Source organism: Tauraco erythrolophus, chromosome 2, assembly GCF_009769465.1.
Source record: "Tauraco erythrolophus isolate bTauEry1 chromosome 2, bTauEry1.pri, whole genome shotgun sequence".
Classification (NCBI taxonomy): Eukaryota; Metazoa; Chordata; class Aves; order Musophagiformes; family Musophagidae; genus Tauraco; species Tauraco erythrolophus.
The window spans coordinates 19,955,287-19,975,518 of record NC_141466.1 but is presented as its reverse complement, the minus strand read 5'-3'; the positions used below and the strand labels follow the sequence as shown (position 1 = coordinate 19,975,518).

The following is a 20,232-nucleotide window of genomic DNA, read 5'->3' as shown; positions in this document are numbered from 1 at the left end:
AATCATTACCATTTTTTCCTGTAAATGGTACTTTGTATCTCATTTCAAAAGCTGGCCAGCATGAAGAACTATGCTATGAGACACTTCAGCCTGCTAACTTTAAATTGTAGACAACTGCATTTAACAGCTTCTGAGTGATTTTTCAAGCATAGCTTTATGTAGAGGTCTTAGAGGAGTCAATTTTGAAGGGCACTAAATCACTCTCGTGATGTATGGTTTCCTACTCTTTTTTTTCCAGGAGTAAATCTCTCTGATTTTATGATTGATCGCCTTTACCTTCTCAGGTACTGAAAGCAATGCAGTATTGTTAGAAAAGCTGCAGGAGCAACTGAACCTCTGTTTAGGAGAAGAGATTTGTGCACTGACATAACCTTTCCATGTCATCATCCAGTGCTGATAGTGATTTAATGGTGCCACATATGGGCAAAGCATTCCTAGCATCGACATCGTTACGTTAGCAAAGCCGTGCTAACAATAGAACGAACACAGCCTTTGTGGATGAAACGAACTACAGTATAAAAGCAGTTTTGCTGGCTTAAGGACTGTTATCTTTATGCAGGGGCTTATTGGGTGCCTACAGTGTTCAGCGGCCTTCCTTAACAAAGCTGTGCTAGCGGAATTCTCTGATAGCCCAAGAAAATTCTGGAGGGCTCTGGAAACTGCATGAGGAAACAGAGGATGTGAAGAACTTCAGACAAATAATAAAGATTGCCATTATCTAAAAGAATAAGTAAAAATTTAAAGTAACAAAAGGCAAAGTAAAGTTCACCCTCTGAACAGGTTGGTTTATAAAAGGCAAAACTGGTGGTTTGGAGAAGCGGCAGTCTTGCTCCAGAAATCTCCAGCAGTACTGGAAACCAGACGGAAGCTACAGCAGAGCTACAAGCCAGGCTGTTGAAACCCTGAAATCTGGCACTACTTAGGCTGATTGCAAGCTATTAAAGGTTATTAGCTGCAATTGCTATCTTGGACTGCAAAAACCCAACCAAACAAAAATTCTAAGATAGCAGATACAAACACAGGAGAGAAAGCTTGAACAACCTTCCTCAGTGAAGGAGTAGTCCTATCATCTGGTAGCTCCATGAGATATTTTACTTGATCGTTATTTTGTGGGCTGAGTACAAACCATCTGATTTTAATTGTGGACTGCTTATCTTTGTTATGGAAAAATAAGGTGGTTGATTGGATTACTGATGAAATAAGGAAATAAGTTAAAAATAATCAACATACCGATACTCCAAATCACATTAATATTGAGATCTTCCCAGAGAATTTCACAAACAAGGAGACTGATAAATAACATTTGATTTCTCTGTGCTAAAGACTTAAAAATCCCTTTAAATCTGCATGAATATCAATTCGTTCATACTGTGTGATTTAGTATGTCGGTACTGAGCCTGTGTAAAATAAAAGAAGGGCTTTTTGGGAAAATGACAGGTGCTCTACGCGCACTTAAGCCATTTTTCAATACAATTAGATGTCTCATTTACATATTGAGCTGATGTATTGTTGGAGCAGCGTATGACCAGAAATTTGCCTTCAGATTATCTGCAAGGCAGTTTGTTAATAAGTTTTATTTGACAACCTGATACAGTTGAAAAAAGGCAAACATTCAGGCACCTAAACCATTCCTCAGATAGTATTTCAGCAGCCTTTTATTACAGTAATTTTAGTCAGTTTTAAAGACAATTCAGGTTGTCTGTGTACTGCATCAGTTTAAGATGCAGTACCGCCTAGATTGTAACATTTTACTTTCTGTTTAAGAACTCCAACGATGCATGTCAGAAATCTTTTCAAGACCATCAAGTTGTTGGTGATAAAATACCATTAAAGTCCCATGATTTGTGAGAGGTTACTCACCTGTCTACCTATCCTATTAACCTTATTTTCCTCCCTGGCCCTTGCACATTTCTGAGAAACTTGGCAGTGTGTACTTAAATCAGTATATGATAGTATTTTCCCAAGTTGGACGTAAGAAAGCTATACAAATTTGTTATCAATGTTGTGTGGGACGATTTGCTGCATTTATATAATTCATTATTTTTATAGCATATTATTTCATACATTACCTTTTAAATGGCAGGCGACGAACAGCAGAGCAGTTTTTTTTACACTTAGAAATGGAAACTTTGGCTTTAAGCAGCCTACTTCATTCAGAGCTTTTATTAGAGAGGTTGCTACTCCCTAAAGGAAAAAAAAAACCAGTTTTAGCAGACCATTACAGAAATCTAGAGCAAAAATAGATTCAAAGCCTGATCCTGTTGTCATGAAATCTAACACTAGGATGATATTTAAGTTGGTGAATTGTAGAAGATAACAAATAGTATAAAATAGGGAGGGAAGTGACCATGAATCATTTTTTATTTCATATCTATGTGTCAAAATGTAACCAACTATCCTTAAATGATTCCAGGTAGGCTTGTGTCTATCCTGGTGTTAAAAATCAAAGCAAACTGTAGTCTTACAAGATATGATAAAAAAAAAAGTCAGAAAATCCATCATATAATATTGCAGTTTATTATTCCCTTCTGATGGTCTTACTTGTATTTTTTCCATTAAAGCTACAAATATATATTATTTAAAGCTGCTTAAAAATTCCTCTTGATTGTAAATACACAGTTTTCAATTTGACATGATGGTATTAATAAACATAAGACTCATATTGCATTGAAAATGAAATAACCTGGGTGGGATATACTATGCATTGCAAAATCACGTTTTAAAACAGAAAAGCAAAAACTGGCCTGTTCAAGGTATCCAGCCAGAGGAAGTGCAGTGAGTAGCATCGGCTCCTTTATTGGCGGGAGTTTACGTGGAAGCTTCAGGTTGCAGTACTTCTCCGGTAACCTAACCAGATGAAAAGTAAGCCCTTTTCAGATACATAAACCGTGACATGATTAAAGATTAAAATGCAGTTAGTATATTCACCTCATAAACTTCAGAAGTTTTTCCTCACTTTCAAAAATATATACCTTATCTTGATATTTTGCTGCATACTCAATGTTGCCAGGCACCAGAGCTTTGTATCTGAAGAGACGGAGCAAGAAAGACTATGAGTTCACAAGAAATGTAAAACATCATTTGTGCCGTGTAAATTCATGAGCTCCTGGGAGCCTTCTGGTAATGTAGCAATTACAGGAACTACAAAAAAGTAGCGACTGGATCATCCCAGTTTCTGCCACATGACTGACAGTTACAAGGCTCAAAATCAGAGAGTCTCTGCCTCAAAATCTGCTTATTAAGTTGCTTTTGTAGTGCTGCTTTAGAGCTTCTCTGGTAAAAATGCTAGCCATGGTTGTTCAGGAGGTTAAGAAGGGACAGCATAGAATTGACTGTTACGATTCTACCTTGATGAGAAATTCCTGCACACTGAGGAAACCAGTGGGACTTTATGGTGGAGCTTTATGAATCTCTTACAGAAATTGTAATAGCTGGTTTTGCATCTGCTAAAGTTTTGTGAGATTTGTTTGAACTTTTGAAGGCTTATGATAGGGAAAACTCAAACTATACCTAAGCAGTCTTCATCACAAAAGACAGTAAGCCAGCATAGATCCTTGTAGCCGTATGAGTTTCAAAAGGTGATTTTCTAGTGATTTCCAAAGCCACAGGCACAATACAGAGAATTGTAATTGCTTTTCCTGTCCAAACTGAACACTGTTAAAAAGCACTTTGAAAGTATTTTCTTATTGATGTGTTAATATAAGACACACACTCTGAAATTCAGATTATGAAAACCGCAGTGATGTACCTCTGTTTTCCATCTAGGTAAGTGACTGGACAGTATCCCTGCATTTCAGCACTTAGAGGGAATAAGGCCTTCACTTCTGCTGCAGTCAATTTCTTTGGAAGCATATCCGGGGGTGGGAGAGGGTGAGGTGCCAGTGGTGGCACATAAACCTCTGGTCTGCTCAAGAATTTCTGCAGAAAAAGAAATTAAGTGTTTTTATAATGAAAGAAGCACTGTAAGACTGTTAGTCAAACTCCAGAGGACTGGCTCACACAATTTAGATATTTGTTTCTTCTATAGCACCTCTCAGTGTGCTGGTGCTGCTGCTGCTCTCAGGGAAGTAATTTCTCTTCCAACCCACTCTCAGTTGAAGTCATCACTGTTCACCCACCATGCATCACTATCCGTTACTATCATTAGCTGCCCTCTGCCCCCAGTCTCCTCCAAACAGATGGAGAAAGGAGGAAATGGTTGCTTTAAAAGGAATATTTGATCTGTGACAATTTGTAAGAGGAGCTCTGGTTTGAATGGACTCTGCTGCATTTTGCCTGCCCAGAAGTATACAGAACAAAAGGTTGAATACTAGCAACACCAGTCTAATTCAGATTACATATAACTTGTTTCTGTGTGGAATCAAAGAATTTAAGCAACAATGTTCCCTCGTCCTGTAATCCCCTCCCAACCTGCTTTTTGACACTTACAGCCAGTTCTTCCTGTGAAGCCATTTTGTAATAGTGTCCTCGGAATTCTGCAGCGAACTGCAATGACGATGTTACAGAGCAGTCAACCAGTTCACCCTTTTCTGCAAGGCTGACGGGACAGTACTGGCCAAACTCCCCCAGCCGACACTGCAGCTCTTCGGGAGTGATACATAAATCAGCAATGCTAGCTGCTTTTCCTGTTAATAAAAGCAATTAATGATAATGTTTTATTAATGAAAGACATAGAAACGTCAAACGTTTCTATTCAGAAATGTTACAGTTTAGAAGATATTATAATTCATCATGTGAAAATGATATGAAATAATGAAAATTAAAATATCATTTTTTATAGATTGATACTAAAATGAAGTTGTAACCCATTTTACCAATTAATTTTAATAACATTTTTCTAGCACTTAAAAAATGTAATAATTGTCAATGATGTGGGATACTCTGTATGCTTAACTTATTAGCCTGTTTTCCCTGGGACAGTTTTATTTCTGATTTATTGTTTTACTCCTTTGTGATGCTAAGGAACATTTCAGCTATTATTTTATTTCTTTACATTGGTGAAAAAGAGTATAAGGTGTGATGAAAGCCTCCCCTTGATTCATTCATGTCTTGCAAATGCTACAGTCCCTCTGGATGAAGTATATTCAAAATCTTGAATAAAAGGTCATATAAAACCCAAACTATTTAAAAATTTTATTTTCAAAGCTTGATGTGAAAAAGTTAAACATATTTTAACTTTTTTTTTTTGGCTTATGACTGCAATTTTTAAGAAGGGCGCAGCCAGAGAGCTGTAAAAGCTAAAACCAAAAGGTGGATATAAGATGAAGAGGTCTATTTGCCCTTCAGAGGACTTCTAGTTTAACTGTACAGGCATGTTTAAAAGGCATATTTAATCCTGACCAATGCTTACACACAAAAATTCAAGTGGGAACTGTGGCATTTTAGACTAAGGTGGTTTTCCTTCCACAGCACAGAAATTAACTAGGATGGCATATTTAACCTTAATTCTGAACCTAAAATGAACATTTTCCCTCTCCTTCCCTCCTCCTCCACTGACACTTCAGTGAAGCTGCAAGTCATAGTTCCCCTTGCATACTTCGGAGTACCCTTTATGATTTATCACCCAATGTTGGGGAATCTGCCATGGACCATGAGACCTCTGACTTCTTTCAGCTGTATTCTGTTACCCTGATCTTTAGAGGATGGCCTCGGACTGTCCTGTAGATGGTTTTGTCTTTGCTCTCTTTGAGAGATCTCTTCAAGATCTCTGCAGGTGAGACTGAAGAATTTGATGGTATGTATGTGCCCAAGAATTAGCTTAATCCAAAGCAAGCTGAAGTTGAAATGCACTCATTACGTTGCAGATTCTTAGTGAAATGGATATTATTCTGAGAAACTTTGTTTTTCTTTTACCTTCTCTTATTCTTTCCAGGTATATCTGGATTTCTTTAACAACCACTTGAACTTCCTGCAGTACTTTTTTCCAGATCCACCACTTGCTCTGAAAGGCATCAATCACACACCAGTTCTGATGCTCCTTCTTATAGTACGTCCTAATTGCATCAATGTGCTGTTTATAGCAGGAATTTTTAATAGCTAGAATCTGTGAGCTGTCAGAGTGAGAAGATCTGAAGACAATGAAAAATAACACCAATTTAAGCCTGAAGATTAGATAATTTCATTGAATTTCAGGTGTAAATTCTAGAGTTCACAATAAATCCTATTTACAAAATTCTGCTTATTTGACACTGTAGAATGTATTTGAGAAATATAGCTTTCTTGAGATTACCAGTTACATAATGAAAAACAGCATACCTCTTACCAGACACTTATGTTCAGAAACAAAGAACAAAGCTTTTGCTCTTTATTAATGTACACATTAAATGGTACCGTAGACAAAATGCTATGAGACTTTTAAAATGGAAGTCAATTGTTCCTTGAAAAATAGAATTAATTTTGAATTATGCTGTTACTTGAAATCAAGAAGTCGCCATAATCCTTGGATATATTTTGAAAACTCTCTGTCCATCTGACCTTTAAAAATACTACGCAAGACCAGAAGAAATAGAACATAGAAGCATTTCCTGTTCTGGTTTTTAATTTAAATGATGGCAAAAAAATGGTAAACTTCTGTTTTAATAGGATTAATTTCTCTGTAAGTTTTATCTTTCAGAAACATCTGATACTGCACATTTGATTTATATTTAAGCCTATGAAATGTAATTAGTTTGGTATTTAAAATGAAAAGTTTAAAGTAAATACTTTGAAAAAGACAGCATTAATTTGATTTTTTGCAATGCAAATTGTCTTTAGGCTTTCAGTAAACAATTAAGCTCTGATTACTTTATAAAAAGAAAGAGACAAAATGAAAGAGACATGCAGTAATGCTCTAAGCTATCGGGAACTTCTTAGAAACACTTCCTCTAATGAGAACCAGGTTCTTATACAATTTAATTTTAAGGTGAATGTTCTGTTCTTTTTAATTCTCTGTCCCTTTAGAAACTATTTACTGCTCTTCCTCAAAAACAACCAACAGCTCTTTAAACAGAATTCATCTCCTTAGAGAAACAAAGAAGAAGGGAGTGAGCTGAATTGAAAGGTTTAGATGAGTAACTTATAAATGGTATATGTTATTAAAATATATGTTATTTCCATCTTTTTCAAGGAAGTCCAATTAAGACTTAGAAATTATTAGATGAATTATCAATTTCCTTTATGATGGTAATAACTGCATTGATTAATAATAAACTTCAGCAACAGAGTGATCTAGTAACATTTCTGATGTACAGTTTCATTTTGTGGATGCCCCATCCCTGGAAGTGTTCAAGGCCAGGTTGGATGAGGCTTTGGGCAACCTGGTGTAGTGGAGGGTTTCCCTGCCCATGGCAGGGGGGTTGGAACTAGATGATCTTTAAGGTCCCTTCTAACCCAAACCATTCTACAATTCTATGATTCTATGATTCTATGATTAAAACCAATTTAACTAAGCAGAGGGTGCACAGTATTGCACATCTGTGACCTCAATCATGCAACTGGGACATGTGGCCAGAGCCTGCCACAAATTCCTTATGTCTCCATTCCTGGTCTGTGGAAATCAAAGCATTAGAATGTAGAGAGACTGGTGCCCGTGCCTTTTCATATATGGAGTTCGGAGACAGCTGGGTTATGCAGCAGCTTCGCTACAGCCTCTCTGGGTATAGCACTGAGGCACATAAATAGAGAAATGACAATATCGTGTGGATAAAAATATTGCTATCAGGGAGCATCACTACCTATTCGTGCTTTCCTTATCCAACAGTGCTCTTCGGAACACTTCCTTTGCATCCATTTCTAATTCAAAGATTTTCACTGGAATTATCCTAGCTGATTCCAAGAGGTTTACTTGTTTTCTTGTTACAGGATATCCATCAATTACAACTCTGCATACAAACAGAAACAGAAAGACCATTTTCCTAAGAAGCCAGTTTCTAATCAACCACTAAGATTATGTGCATTCCTAGTACATTCTCAATAGAGACAAAAGTCTACACTCATGCTATGAAGTTATCGCTGCTCTGACTTGATAGACACAGTCTTCACTCCTAAGAATTTACAGTCAAATTAAAAAAAAATAAATCAAGTACAAAGAATAAGAAATAGTAAAAAGTAAAGGAAATACACGAAGGGCAAAAGGTACAGGAATGTACGTGGATGGCTCTGAATTATAAAAATGGTGGACTTTAAAATTCTGACCCATCAGTCATTCAGAAACATAATTTTAACTGTGGAAAGTCTCCACATGGATTGGAAGGAGTAGTTTTCAAAGTGAAAAGTGAAATGATTTACAGTACTTGAAGAGTTTTTTAAATCATATTGAAGGAGAAATAATTTTTCACATATTAGGCAATACTGAGGCAATATATACTGAAACAATATTCCAGTATTTATCATGAAAGAAAAGTTGAAAGAATTCTGATCTCAAGCTCAAATAATTTTCAGACATTATTCCAGAGTTGCTTTTCCCTGTAACAATTCTCCTTTTTGGGGAGAGGAGTTAAATGTCATGAAATCATGATCATGAAACTTTTTAAGTGTGCCAGTTGGGAAGGTGTTTCAATGGTGGAGAAAGATAAAATCAGGATCACATATGAATGGGGTGGAAAGACTCACTGGTTTCAGTTCCTCCTTAATAACTTCAGTTGTTAACAAAACCAGTAAAAACCTTGAGTACTGAACCTATCTGCGTGACCAAAGAGAATCAGATGTATCCAAGTTGGTACCGAAGTTGGTATAAGGTTTATAATATCTTTGGTATAAGGTATAATATCTTTCACAGGCTGAAAGAGTTGGGGCTGTTCAGCCTGGAGAAGAGGAGGCTCCGGGGTGACCTTATAGCGGTCTTCCAGTACCTCAAGGGGGCCTACAAGAAAGATGGGGAGAGGCTGTTCAGGAGGGCCAGTTGTGATAGGACAAGGGGTAATGGTTTTAAAATAGAGGGAGGTAGATTCAGGTTGGATATTAGGAAAAAATTTTTTACCATGAGAGTTGTAGAACACTGGAACAGGTTGCCCAGAGAGGTGGTGGATGCTCCATCCCTGGAGACGTTCAAGGCCCGGTTGGACGAGGCCCTGAGCAACCTGATCTAGTTGGAGATATCCCTGTTCCTTGCAGGGCGGTTGGACTAGATGACCTTTGAAGGTCCCTTCCAGCCCTAACGATTCTATGATTCTATGATTCTATGATAAGAGAGATAAAATGGTAGTTCTCAAAGGAGAATAGAAAATACTGGCTTATTGACTGAAAAAAGGTAACTTTCATAAAGCATATTTCTTGGATTTACTGGAATATACTTACTTGAAAATTGCAGAAAACTACGCTTCAGTCTGGTTTCCCAGAGTAATGGGAAGAACCTAATTTTGGACAGATTATCTTCTCAATGCATAAACCACTGACGTGGTTTTAGTGAAATTGCTTTACAGTTATAACATGGGAATCACTGACTATGAAGGGACTGGCATGTCTTAAAAAATCCCCGAAACCCAAACAAGACTCTTACCCGGTGGTATTACACACGTGATTCATCAGAGCCACATCCAGAGCCTGGATGGCCAGTTCATCAGGCACGGTCAGTCCCTTGTGAAGATGCCACTTTAAGGTAAGCGCCAGCTCGCTCTCTGGCTGATTGTTTAACACTAGCCGTATGGCATCTCCCATGCTCAGGCGCAGTAACCCGTATACACTAGCAAATTTCTCAGCAACTGCAAAACATTTGGATTTCAACACGTGACTTTTAGGTAAGCAACATCACAACCTAGCAGGCTGTTAGAAGTGTGTCCTTAGTCTTAGAAGCGAAGTGCTCAGCTCATTCCCTGGGTCATTTCCAATGCATCGCCGTGGTAACCATGGTACCTAAACCTGCTGAGGCCCCTAAAGGGCCCACACCTTTGTGTATGTGCAGGGCACGCCCAATGCACCAACAGCGTTCAATTCAGCACAAACCTCAGCAGCAATAGCCAATGTTATTACAAAGTATCTTAGAAAATGTGCTTCCACTGCTGCCCCTTTTACAGAACAGCCTAACAGTTAGATAATTTATCTAGGAAATGGGAAATATGGTTAAAATTTCCTCCTTAATATGAGATAATTTGAACCCATGTCTTCTTTTTCTGACACCCAATTCTAATCATTAAGATACGTGTGAGCTGAATTTTCTCCTCCTCAAGTTAAAGGCAGAGGCCTGTGGATTGAAGGAGTCGTGAAGGAAGGAGAAGGAAGAAAGATGGAAATCTTGGATTTTTTTTTAATCTAGAAGTTTGGAAACAGGCTGGGGAATGTGGAGTTTTGGGTTCTGGTCTTTGATCCTAGGAATATTTCTTCATTTTACATTAGATCATATTGACTAAAAGAAATAAGAAACAATTAGAAAATGATCAGAAATATACAAGGAGTATAAATAGTGTAAGTCTGGATTTTCTAAGTGCCAGTCCAGATCACTAACTTCTTATAAGCTGGGATAAAATTCAGATGGACAATGCATAAGTATCTGACTGTCAAATGAGACACTAGAGAATGTAACGAAAAGACTCTATGCCCAGCAAGAAAAGCAGGAAACCTAACAATATTAATGATTTATGATTTTTAATAGCAGTAACGACAGATACAGCTTCAGCCATTAGATAAGGTTTTGCTTTACAGATAATACTGGCTCCTACCTGTAGTCTTTCCTGATTTTGGAGGTCCCACGATTGCAATCTTAACTGGCACAGCTGGTTTAGGTTTTGGCTGACGAATATATTTGATGGGATTTTTCATAAATGTTTCTTTATTTTCTTTACTTGAAAAGAAATAAATATATTGTCGATGGATCACAGGAAAGACTCTGTTTTCATAGCTTTGTTGTGGCTTGATTACATCTCCTTCACTTAGCTGTAAGATATACAAAATGGGAAGCAGTTGATTAGGTTTGACAAAGCCTCCTCTCCCTCAGTCCTACAGAACTGGCTTTATAGGCAGGTAGAGGAGTACCAACTGTATGAAACAAACCATCAAAGCATTCTGAAATTCATACATATGGACATAATACTTTGTCCGAGTCTGAGGAACTTCCATACACATGCAATTCTTGTACAAAAAGATGAAGTAAACATGGAAGAAAGAAAGAATATTCACTGTTTCCAGTAGGTGGTACCATAACACTTTCTGTCCATCAAAAGAGTGTAGTTAGAGAAGTATAACAGAATACCTTTTTTAATTATTTTTCAAAGAATAAAGAAAATAATTTCATTCCTCTGTGAATTAAAATCATTTATCTACCTGACAGTAGAACATACACTGAAAATATTGTATTTAGCACAAGTCTTGTACCAATGAAGAAAACAGAAAAGAAAATCAGTACTTAAGTTATGGTGAAGTGTAAAACCACAAGAAGGCAAGCCAAAAAAGCTTTTGGTAAAATACATAAACTGCTGAAGAAATCTTTTCAAACACATCAGACAGCCCACTGTAGTGTAGCCACAGTCTGTAGTGTTAATGGATCATTGAGATGTAAAAGGAGCACTGCTGGCAGAAGTGGTCATTGCAGAAATGCTAAATTCATGCCTTGCACCACTGTTCACTATAGAAGAACTTAGTCATGTCCTTGTTGCAGCCCTTCTTGGAGGAAGTGCCTTAAAGTGTTAGTAGAAGATATTTTAGAACAAACTGTTGACATCTGTAGAAAAGATTGCCTGGACCAGATGGCATTCACCTTGCAGTTCTAAAGGGACTCAGAAGTGAAATTGTTGCTAATGTGTAACCTATTGCTTATGTTGGCCTTCCTTCCACAAAAAAAGGAGCGTGGAGAAAGTGACCAGTATTTGAAAAGGCCTCCAGGATGGATTCTGGCAAATATAGACCAGTAAATCTGACCCTGTACTGAGCAAAATGAAATATATTAAGGGAAAAAACAGTAGTTACAGGCATACATACCAAATAATGGGGAAGAGCCAACTCAACTTCTTGTAGAGGTAAATGATACTTCACAAATCTATTAGTATTCTTTGAAGGAGTCAGTAAATATGTAGATAAATTGATTTGGTTGTTACAGTAAGAGATGAGACTGTTCTACTGCACGGCATTACCTTGCCAGACCCTTCTCTGATTCTTAGGTTCCTATTCCTGCACCAAATTGTTTCAGGGTGCTTGCACTCAATTTATAATACGTCAGGAGTCTGTTCTAGTGTTTATCAGCTCCCACTCCTCCCTCAGCTCATCATTTTTCAGAGAATCATAGAATGGTTTGGGTTGGAAGGGACCTCAAAGATCATCTAGTTCCAACCCCCCTGTCATGGGCAGGGACACCCTCCACTAAACCAGGTTGCTCAATGCCTCATCCAACCTGGCCTTGAACACTTTCAGAGATTAAGCATCCTCAACTTCTCTGGGCAACTTCTCCCAGTGCCTCACCACCCTCAATGTAAAAAATTTCATCCTTATATCTAATCAAAATCTCCCCCCTTTCAGTTTAAATCCATTGCCCCTTGTCCTATCACTACACACTCTTGTAAAAAGTCCCCCTCCATCTTTCTTGTAGGCCTCCTTTAGGTACTGGAAGGATGCTAGAAGGTTACTCTGGAGCTGTCTCCGGGCTGAACAATACCAGCTCTCTCAGCATGTCTTCATAGCAGAGGTGTTCTAGCCCTCACATCATCTTCGTGGCCCTCCTCTGGACTTGCTCCAGCAGCTCCATGACCTTCTTGTGTTGGGGACTCCAGAGCTGAATGCAGTATTCCAGGTGCGGTCTCACAAGAGCAGAGTAGAGGGGCAGAATCACCTCCTTTGACCTGCTGCCCACGCTTGTTTGGATGCAGCCCAGGATACGGTTGGCTTTCTGGGCAGCAAGTGCACAGTGCCTGCTCATGTTGAGCTTTCCATCAACCAGCACTCCCAAGTCTTTCTCTTCATATTTTTATTCTCTGCTTATCTAATCAGTTGCATGACTACTTCCCTCCCCCCCAAATTTTATCTGAAAGTAATTGGCATATACTCTGTCTGCCTTTCTAGAAAAACCTCCCTCTGGTCCTTAATCAATTTCATCATTTCTATTATATCCTAAAATACCATCAAAATGATCCTATTTTCCTTTCATTATTGTCAGCATGTACATTTCCACTGTCAGCACACCACTCTGATTTTATCTGATAGCTTTCCATGACTACTTTCTTCTAACTGAATTGTACTTTTCGGTTAGTAAATAACATCATATATAGTGAACATGAATGAATTGGAGAAATGGAATGACAAAAATGTAGTGAAATCTAATAGAACAAAGTGCAAAGTCTAGCGTGTAGGGACTACTAAGTATTTCACATATAAGCTGGGGTTCAGTAATTGGAAATGACAGAAAAGAAGAAATACTTGCTTCTATTAATGTGCCCCTAGATTATTAGATGCCAATTTGATGTAGTCACGGAAAAGGCAATTCTGATCCTAAAACATTTTAAGTATTTTGATTATATAAAGCCATAATAAGAGCTGATTGGTATACAGTTCTGATTGCCAAGGTTAAAGAAAATAAACCTGATCTGGAACATGTGAAGACCCAACACAATGGCTATACAAAAGCAAATAAAAGTTACTTGATTAATTAGCATAGTAAAATGAAGGCCAAAGTACGTTTCCTTCAAGAGCTTCCTGTTTTCTGTATCTTGTTCTCCGGGCTTTTTTAAATCAATCCTCCTTTTTATTTCTGATTTATTCACAATCTAACCTGCTTTATTTCTAGCACTAAACCAAAAAAATGTAACTGCTAAAATTTCACTTGCGACCTATAAAACTGTATAAGCCCACTTCTGGGGACAGACATGAGTGCTTTCTGACCTCAACTTTCCAGATCTCTAGTAAAATACCATGAATTAGATTTGTTGCTTTTCAAAATTTGTAAATTTTGACCACAAAGAATTATTGATGATGAATCACGTACATTTAACATTTGTTGGTTTAATTTTTGCCATGGCTAGGGTTGGAGGCCACCTGCGTGTCTTTTTACAAACTCAAAGCCCAAATCTTTTCAGTTTGTTTTCATTGCTTCTGGAAGGCTTTAAGATCTGTTGTTCTGTGCTTTGTGGATCATTAAGAATTAGGCATTTCTTTCTAATTCAGTGCCACCTTTAATTATGTCACTAATGCTAACATAATGGATTTTACTAAATGCCTCTCAGCCTTAATTTAGCTGCAACATTGAAAAGTCTAACACCTTTTATTATGAATGCTTGCTGTGTCTTGTGTATATTTACTGATGTAGGTTTGATTCAGTAATGTAGTTTTCACTAAACATTTCTGGTATTAGTTGCTATTGTCTGATAATATCTTTTTATGTGAAATATATTTTTTAGAAGTATTACTTCTTGAAAATATTCTTCAGCTATTTAAGAACATTACCTTGATTGGATCCCACTGACCAAAAGAACTTGAAAATTTATATGAGAAAATTAGCATCTTAAGTGCAAGTGGCAAACTTATGGGGTAACATTTCTCAAAAATGCTTGCACGATTTTCCATTAGAGAATTCAGCTTGCTGTATATTTGATAGCGTACGATGTGAGGCTTCCGTCCTCCATTGATCTTGATTTGTGGTATTAACATTTTTTCAAGTTCTTCCTGGTTAATGAAAACATAATGAAACATTATAATCATAAACACAATCAGATTTTTAATAACTGACAGCAAGATTTTCTGTGAACTATCAAGGATTTCTTGAGCATGTTCTCAGTCAGCATAAATCAGCAAAATTTGATTTGAGATGAGAATTGGTCTTCCTGCCCATTGACATTTATATTACCCAGCCTATATCACACTACTTAAAAAAAAAAAAAAGATGATCTGACAGTTAACTTCAAGGAATCTACTATGATAAAGCTAAAGCTTGAGAAGTATCTGGTGACTTACTATTCTCCAGCTTATTCAACTACAAAATATAAAACCAATCCATTTTCTACACATTTTTTTTTGTAGAAACCTAATACTTTTACAAGTGCTACTGTGTTTTAATGTGATAACTTAATTTTCCATAAAAGACCAAGATTCCACAATGTCAAAGATGACCAACAATTAAAGAATCAGAGAAAAATAAAGAAAAATCCTGAATAATGAATCAAAAATAGTAAGTTATTTTAAGATATTTTTAAAGGCATATATGTTCTTGGAATGAAAAAATAATGGGAAAAATATGAGTAAGCTGTAACTAGGGGATAGCAGTAGTATCTAGTCCCAACATGTAATTGTATTATATGATAATACTTCTGTGTAATTCTTCAGCTTACATATCTATATAGATTCACCGCATTGGATTTTCCCACTTACTGTCATAAGCAGAACTCAATAACAAATTCTAAAACACTAGTCACCTCTCTTGTTGCTGAGATTTATGTACTTACTTCTTGAGGGAAGCAAAAGCTGCTGACTCTTAATTGCTTGTTCCTTTTCTGATCAAATTTTTCATCAGTTTACTAATGCAACAAACAATATGAACCCAAATGAGAGAGAGGAAAATACTCCAAGGACTAAAGTATTCCACTAGCTTTAAATTGAAGCACTGTATTGTTTATGCAAAGAGCTAAGGCTGTTAGCAGGGTTTCTTGTTTATGGTTTCTCATGGGCCTTATCCTAAATTCTTTCCAATTCTATTTTGCAAATTCGATTTTTACTCAGAAAAGTGAAACTAGCCACAAGCTTCATTGAGAACGCCTAAAATTCTTTTTGGTGACTGCCACTGGGATACGTGATTCTATGATTCTATGATTATATGCATTGCACAGTTCAATAAAATTATGACATTTTACGGTCACTTTTGGAAGTTGAATGTACTTTCAGTTCACAACCTTTCAAAATTAATGTAAAGGTGAATCTCTGAGCACAAAACACTAATGTTTTTCACACAGCTCATGCTTCCTTGTAGTACAAAGAATGTTACAAGTTTATTCTTGATTCATTTGACATTTAATCTGTTCACTATTAAAATAAAGCGACCCTTGAATCTGTCACGCTTGTAGTGTTGGTAAAGGTTGGATTCATTTTGCAAATCTTACACCTATGTCTTGGCCATCTACTTCTGTAAACTCTTTCTGGTCAGTGGATAGTTTCCTCTAAATCATGATTAGTTTCCTCCTGAAGTAAGATACTTAGTATATAGTAAATGGCACCAAACTACTTACTGCCTTAGATGTAGGCATTAACGTTGCAGATATCTCAAGTTAGATGAGGTTACCTCACCATAGGTAATTGTGCTGATTTCAAGAAAATTACATTACTAAGAACTGTATTAAAAAATTAGAGTTGTCTAATAAGAATTTTGCCTTAAAAATTATTTTCAAATGCTGTTCATATATTTATGACTCTCTATTTGGTTGCCTGCGTCAGCCGACCTATCAAAAAGGAAATAAGGATGTCACGACTGAGTAGATCTACCCAAAAGTTTCCTTTTCCCCACAGTATTAGCCTTATAAATTACATACTTTTAAAAGTATGTACCTTCTCACTACAGCCTTCATCTTGTTCACCTATTTAGATCATGAGTACAGCAGCACTATTGTTTAAGCACTATACCTTTTGAACTTGACAACTAAAATAAAACTGAAAACTCTTCTTGCATCATGCAATCCTATAATTTAACAAAATAAGCAGTGGAATAGGTACCTGTACACCTTGTAAACTGTCTGTTTCTGAATCAAACTTTTCTGCAATTTCCTTTTTTATGCGGTCAACAGCATCAATCTCCTGTTCTTCTTCAGCTTCTTCTTCTTCTTCTTCTAAAAACTCTTCTTCAAGTATAGCTTCAACATATTCATTTTCATTCTCATCTTCCTCCTCAGTGGTTTCATAATGCTTCTTATTTGCTGAAGCCTATAAAGGTAAAATATTTTGTTGTTTCCTGTCTACAATACACGAAGGAACATATGGTATTCTTGTCTCTTTTTTAATTAGAAAAATCATTAATTCAACAAAACTTCATTTTGTGTTATCCTTTATCATAAGCAAAAATGTAGTAAATTTTAGAATCATATTTCAGAAGATAATACAGAGTATTACACAGTACATCCAGTGAAGCATTGTACCAGGTTCCAAGAGTGCTGAAAAAACCTAAATTGCTACACTTCAATTTTGATAAGAGGAGTATTTTTTTCATACATGGTATTGTAGTTTGGCAGGACTTTGTTATAAACAAGCTTGTTAGTTGAAAGCATAGTTGACAGAATTTCTTGAGCATTCAAGGAGAACATTAATGCATTTATAAATATACTTTATAATTGAGTTTGAGCAGAAATCCTGGTACAATCCTATTCTGGATTAACTATGGTTTTGACAGGGTACTTAAAACACATGCCCAGTTGCAATTAGTGGGGCTACTTTTATGTTTACAAATTAGATACATTAAAGACATGTGTAAGTCTTTTGCTGAATTGGAGCGTATATTTAGAATTCTTTTAAAATTGTTTTTAGTATTCATGAGTAAATAGTTTCTGAAACAATGTAAACATCACGTCGAACTATAATGCACTCTTCTACTTAAAATCTTTTTATTAGCTTGTTTTCTTACCTCCTGTTTCTTTTGCTTTTGTTCTGCTAAAAGTTCTTCCCTTCTTCTAGCAATCCTCTCATCCTGGTAGTGAAAAAAGACGCAAGAAGACAATGATATTTGCTAATAAAAGTGCTCCTCTGAGAACTGGTGATGTGGCCTAGACTTAATGTTGTTCTTTCCACCTTAAAACTCTGTTTCTAGTTGCTTTTAATGTTAAAAAATACTATCTGTGCAGCTTGAAATTTTGCAGTCCAGATATATCTCTCTACTAGGTGATCATACAAGTAAATTTTAGTAAAACTAATTTGGCAACTTCTGAGATTGAGATTAGTGGTGAAAAAAGTCTGTGGTTCTGATTACACTGAAAATATTATAATCTTTTTATTGGTAAGCTACAGAATTTCTAAACTTATAGGTGGTTTCTGCCATTTGGCAAAGGGGTGACTGACCATAATATTAAATGTGTGCTGCAGCCTATGCTTGTTTAAAACTGTCCAATTTTGACCAAGTTATAAGCATTTTAAATATAATCCCTTATAGATACTTAGTAGATACATGTCAAATAGCTGATGGCTAAATCCTAACTCGGAATTAATATGCAGAAGTATTCTACTTAAGGCCAGTGGGACTGATGAGGATTCAACCTGTAATTGCCGTTTTTTCACACTGTAATGCTGTCACCCGAACTGAGATCACAGAAACTGAGTATGTCAACGCGCAGGCAATAGTGTAATTGAGAGCAGCCCTGAGGAGAAGGACTTGGGAGTGCTGGTGGATGAGAAGCTCAACATGAGCCAGCAATGTGCGCTGGCAGCCCAGAAAGCCAACCGTATCCTGGGCTGTATGAAAAGGAGCATGGCCAGCAGGTGGAGGGAGGTGATTCTGCCCCTCTACTCAGCTCTCATGAGACCCCACCTGGAATACTGAGTTCAGCTCTGGAGTCCCCAACACAAGAAGGACATGGAGCTACTGGAATGAGTCCAGAGGAGGGCCACGAAGATGATCCGAGGGCTGGAGCACCTCTGCTATGAAGACAGGCTGAGAGAGTTGGGGCTGTTCAGCCTGGAGAAGAGAAGGCTCCGGGGTGATCTTATAGCAGCTTTCTAGTACCTAAAGGGGGCCTACAGGAAAGCTGGAGAGGGACTTTTTACAAGGGTGTGTAGTGATAGGACAAGGGGCAACGGATTTAAACTGAAAGAGGGCAGATTTACGTTAGATATAAGGAAGAAATTCTTTACCTTGAGGGTGGTGAGGTACTGGAACAGGTTGCCCAGAGAAGTTGTGGATGCCCCATCCCTGGAGGTGTTCAAGACCAGGTTGGATGAGGCTTTGGGCAACCTGGTGTAGTGGAGGATTTCCCTGCCATGGCAGGGGGGTTGAAACTAGATGATCTTTGAGGTCCCTTCCAACCCTAACCATTCTATGATTCTATGATTCTATGAATTTTAGAAATCCATGTTAACTCCAAGCGAAGTGGCCAGGATACCAGAGCATTCTAAGCAGAGCAGCAAGAAACTGTACAGACTAGTTTTCTTTACTCTTGTGACTAAACACTGGTATTCCTGGATGACATCGCACTGCAGGTCTACTCACTGCTCTGTGTCATGTTGCCAGCTTCTTTCAGTGGAGAAGGAAACTAAGGTAGCATTCGACTGGTTTGTCTGCTTTTCTGATACTCTCTGTATGTCCTCCAGCTTTAGTAACAGAAGAAGGGATAACAGTACACCCAGCAATGCTGCATTCTCACAGCACCATCCAGCTTGCTCACCAACTGGATGCTATGGAAAAATACTCAATGTGTAGCTAAAAGCTATAATGCAATACAATTGCCTTTTTCCAAGGGCATGTAGGGATAGGAAAAGGGGCAATGGATTTAAACTGAAAGAGGGCAGATTTAGATTAGATCTAAGGAAGAAGTTCTTCACTGTGAGGGTGGTGAAACACTGCCACAAGTTGCCCAGAGAAGTTGTGGCTGCTCCATCCCTGGAAGTGTTCAAGGTCAGGATGGATGGGGCTTTGGGCAACCTGGTGTAGCGGAAGGTGGCCCTGCCCATGGCAGGGGGGCTGGAAGTAGATGATCTTTGAGGTCCCTTCCAACCTTAACCATTCTATGATTCTATGTTTCTAACATACATAAGCAAAAATATAAAATTACTGTTGCTCAGGAAATCCTAATTCTGATCTTTCCTTACTTCTTAATGCTTTTATCAGTTTGTATCACTGTTTCGTGTATGTGTTTTACACAGGAACCTGTTATTTTCCTTTGTCCTCAGGAGCCATATTGATGCCTACACTGTTAGAAGTTTGGACCCTACAATCCACAGCACAGGTATTTGTCATCTGAATTATCAGAGGAACTGCTTACAGGGTGACCTAAGTACAGCAATGTAGGCTGGTCACTTGAATGCACCTTTTCCAGCAAGATTTCCAACTTGCATCAGGAAAGACTCAATCAAAAAAATACTTTAAATTTCCCAGATTATATTAGCATTCTCAGAGCCAACCTCTGGCAAAGGAATGCAGAAAACTTACTGGTCTTGTATGAGCCTTGTCCCAAATTCTGTTGTACTAAATTCCTGTGCGGCAGCTGCTCTGGAGTAACTTATGCTCAGACCTTTTCTGATAGTATCCGTGAAGTACTTTATCTCACTTTTACAGAAAGTTAGGTACCTTGAATATATTGCATGTGCTAATTGTAAATGTCTGCATAGAGGTTTCAGGTTACTTCAAGTAACTTGTAACCTGTTCAGTATTAGGCA

The 20,232-nt window shown here is 37.5% G+C and overlaps 1 protein-coding gene across 1 annotated transcript in view; it reads right to left on the bottom strand.

The window, feature by feature from the left end:
* Positions 1–14,316: 14,316 nt before the first annotated feature.
* Positions 14,317–20,232, bottom strand: part of AK9 (adenylate kinase 9) — a 60,848-nt gene continuing 54,932 nt past the window's right edge. The window contains exons 24-25 of the mRNA XM_086608121.1: positions 16,591–16,797; positions 14,317–14,556 (exon numbers count right to left, since the gene is read on the bottom strand). Of these exons, the coding sequence (XP_086464247.1) occupies positions 14,317–14,556; positions 16,591–16,797 (447 nt within the window). The remainder of the gene's footprint in view (positions 14,557–16,590; positions 16,798–20,232) is intronic.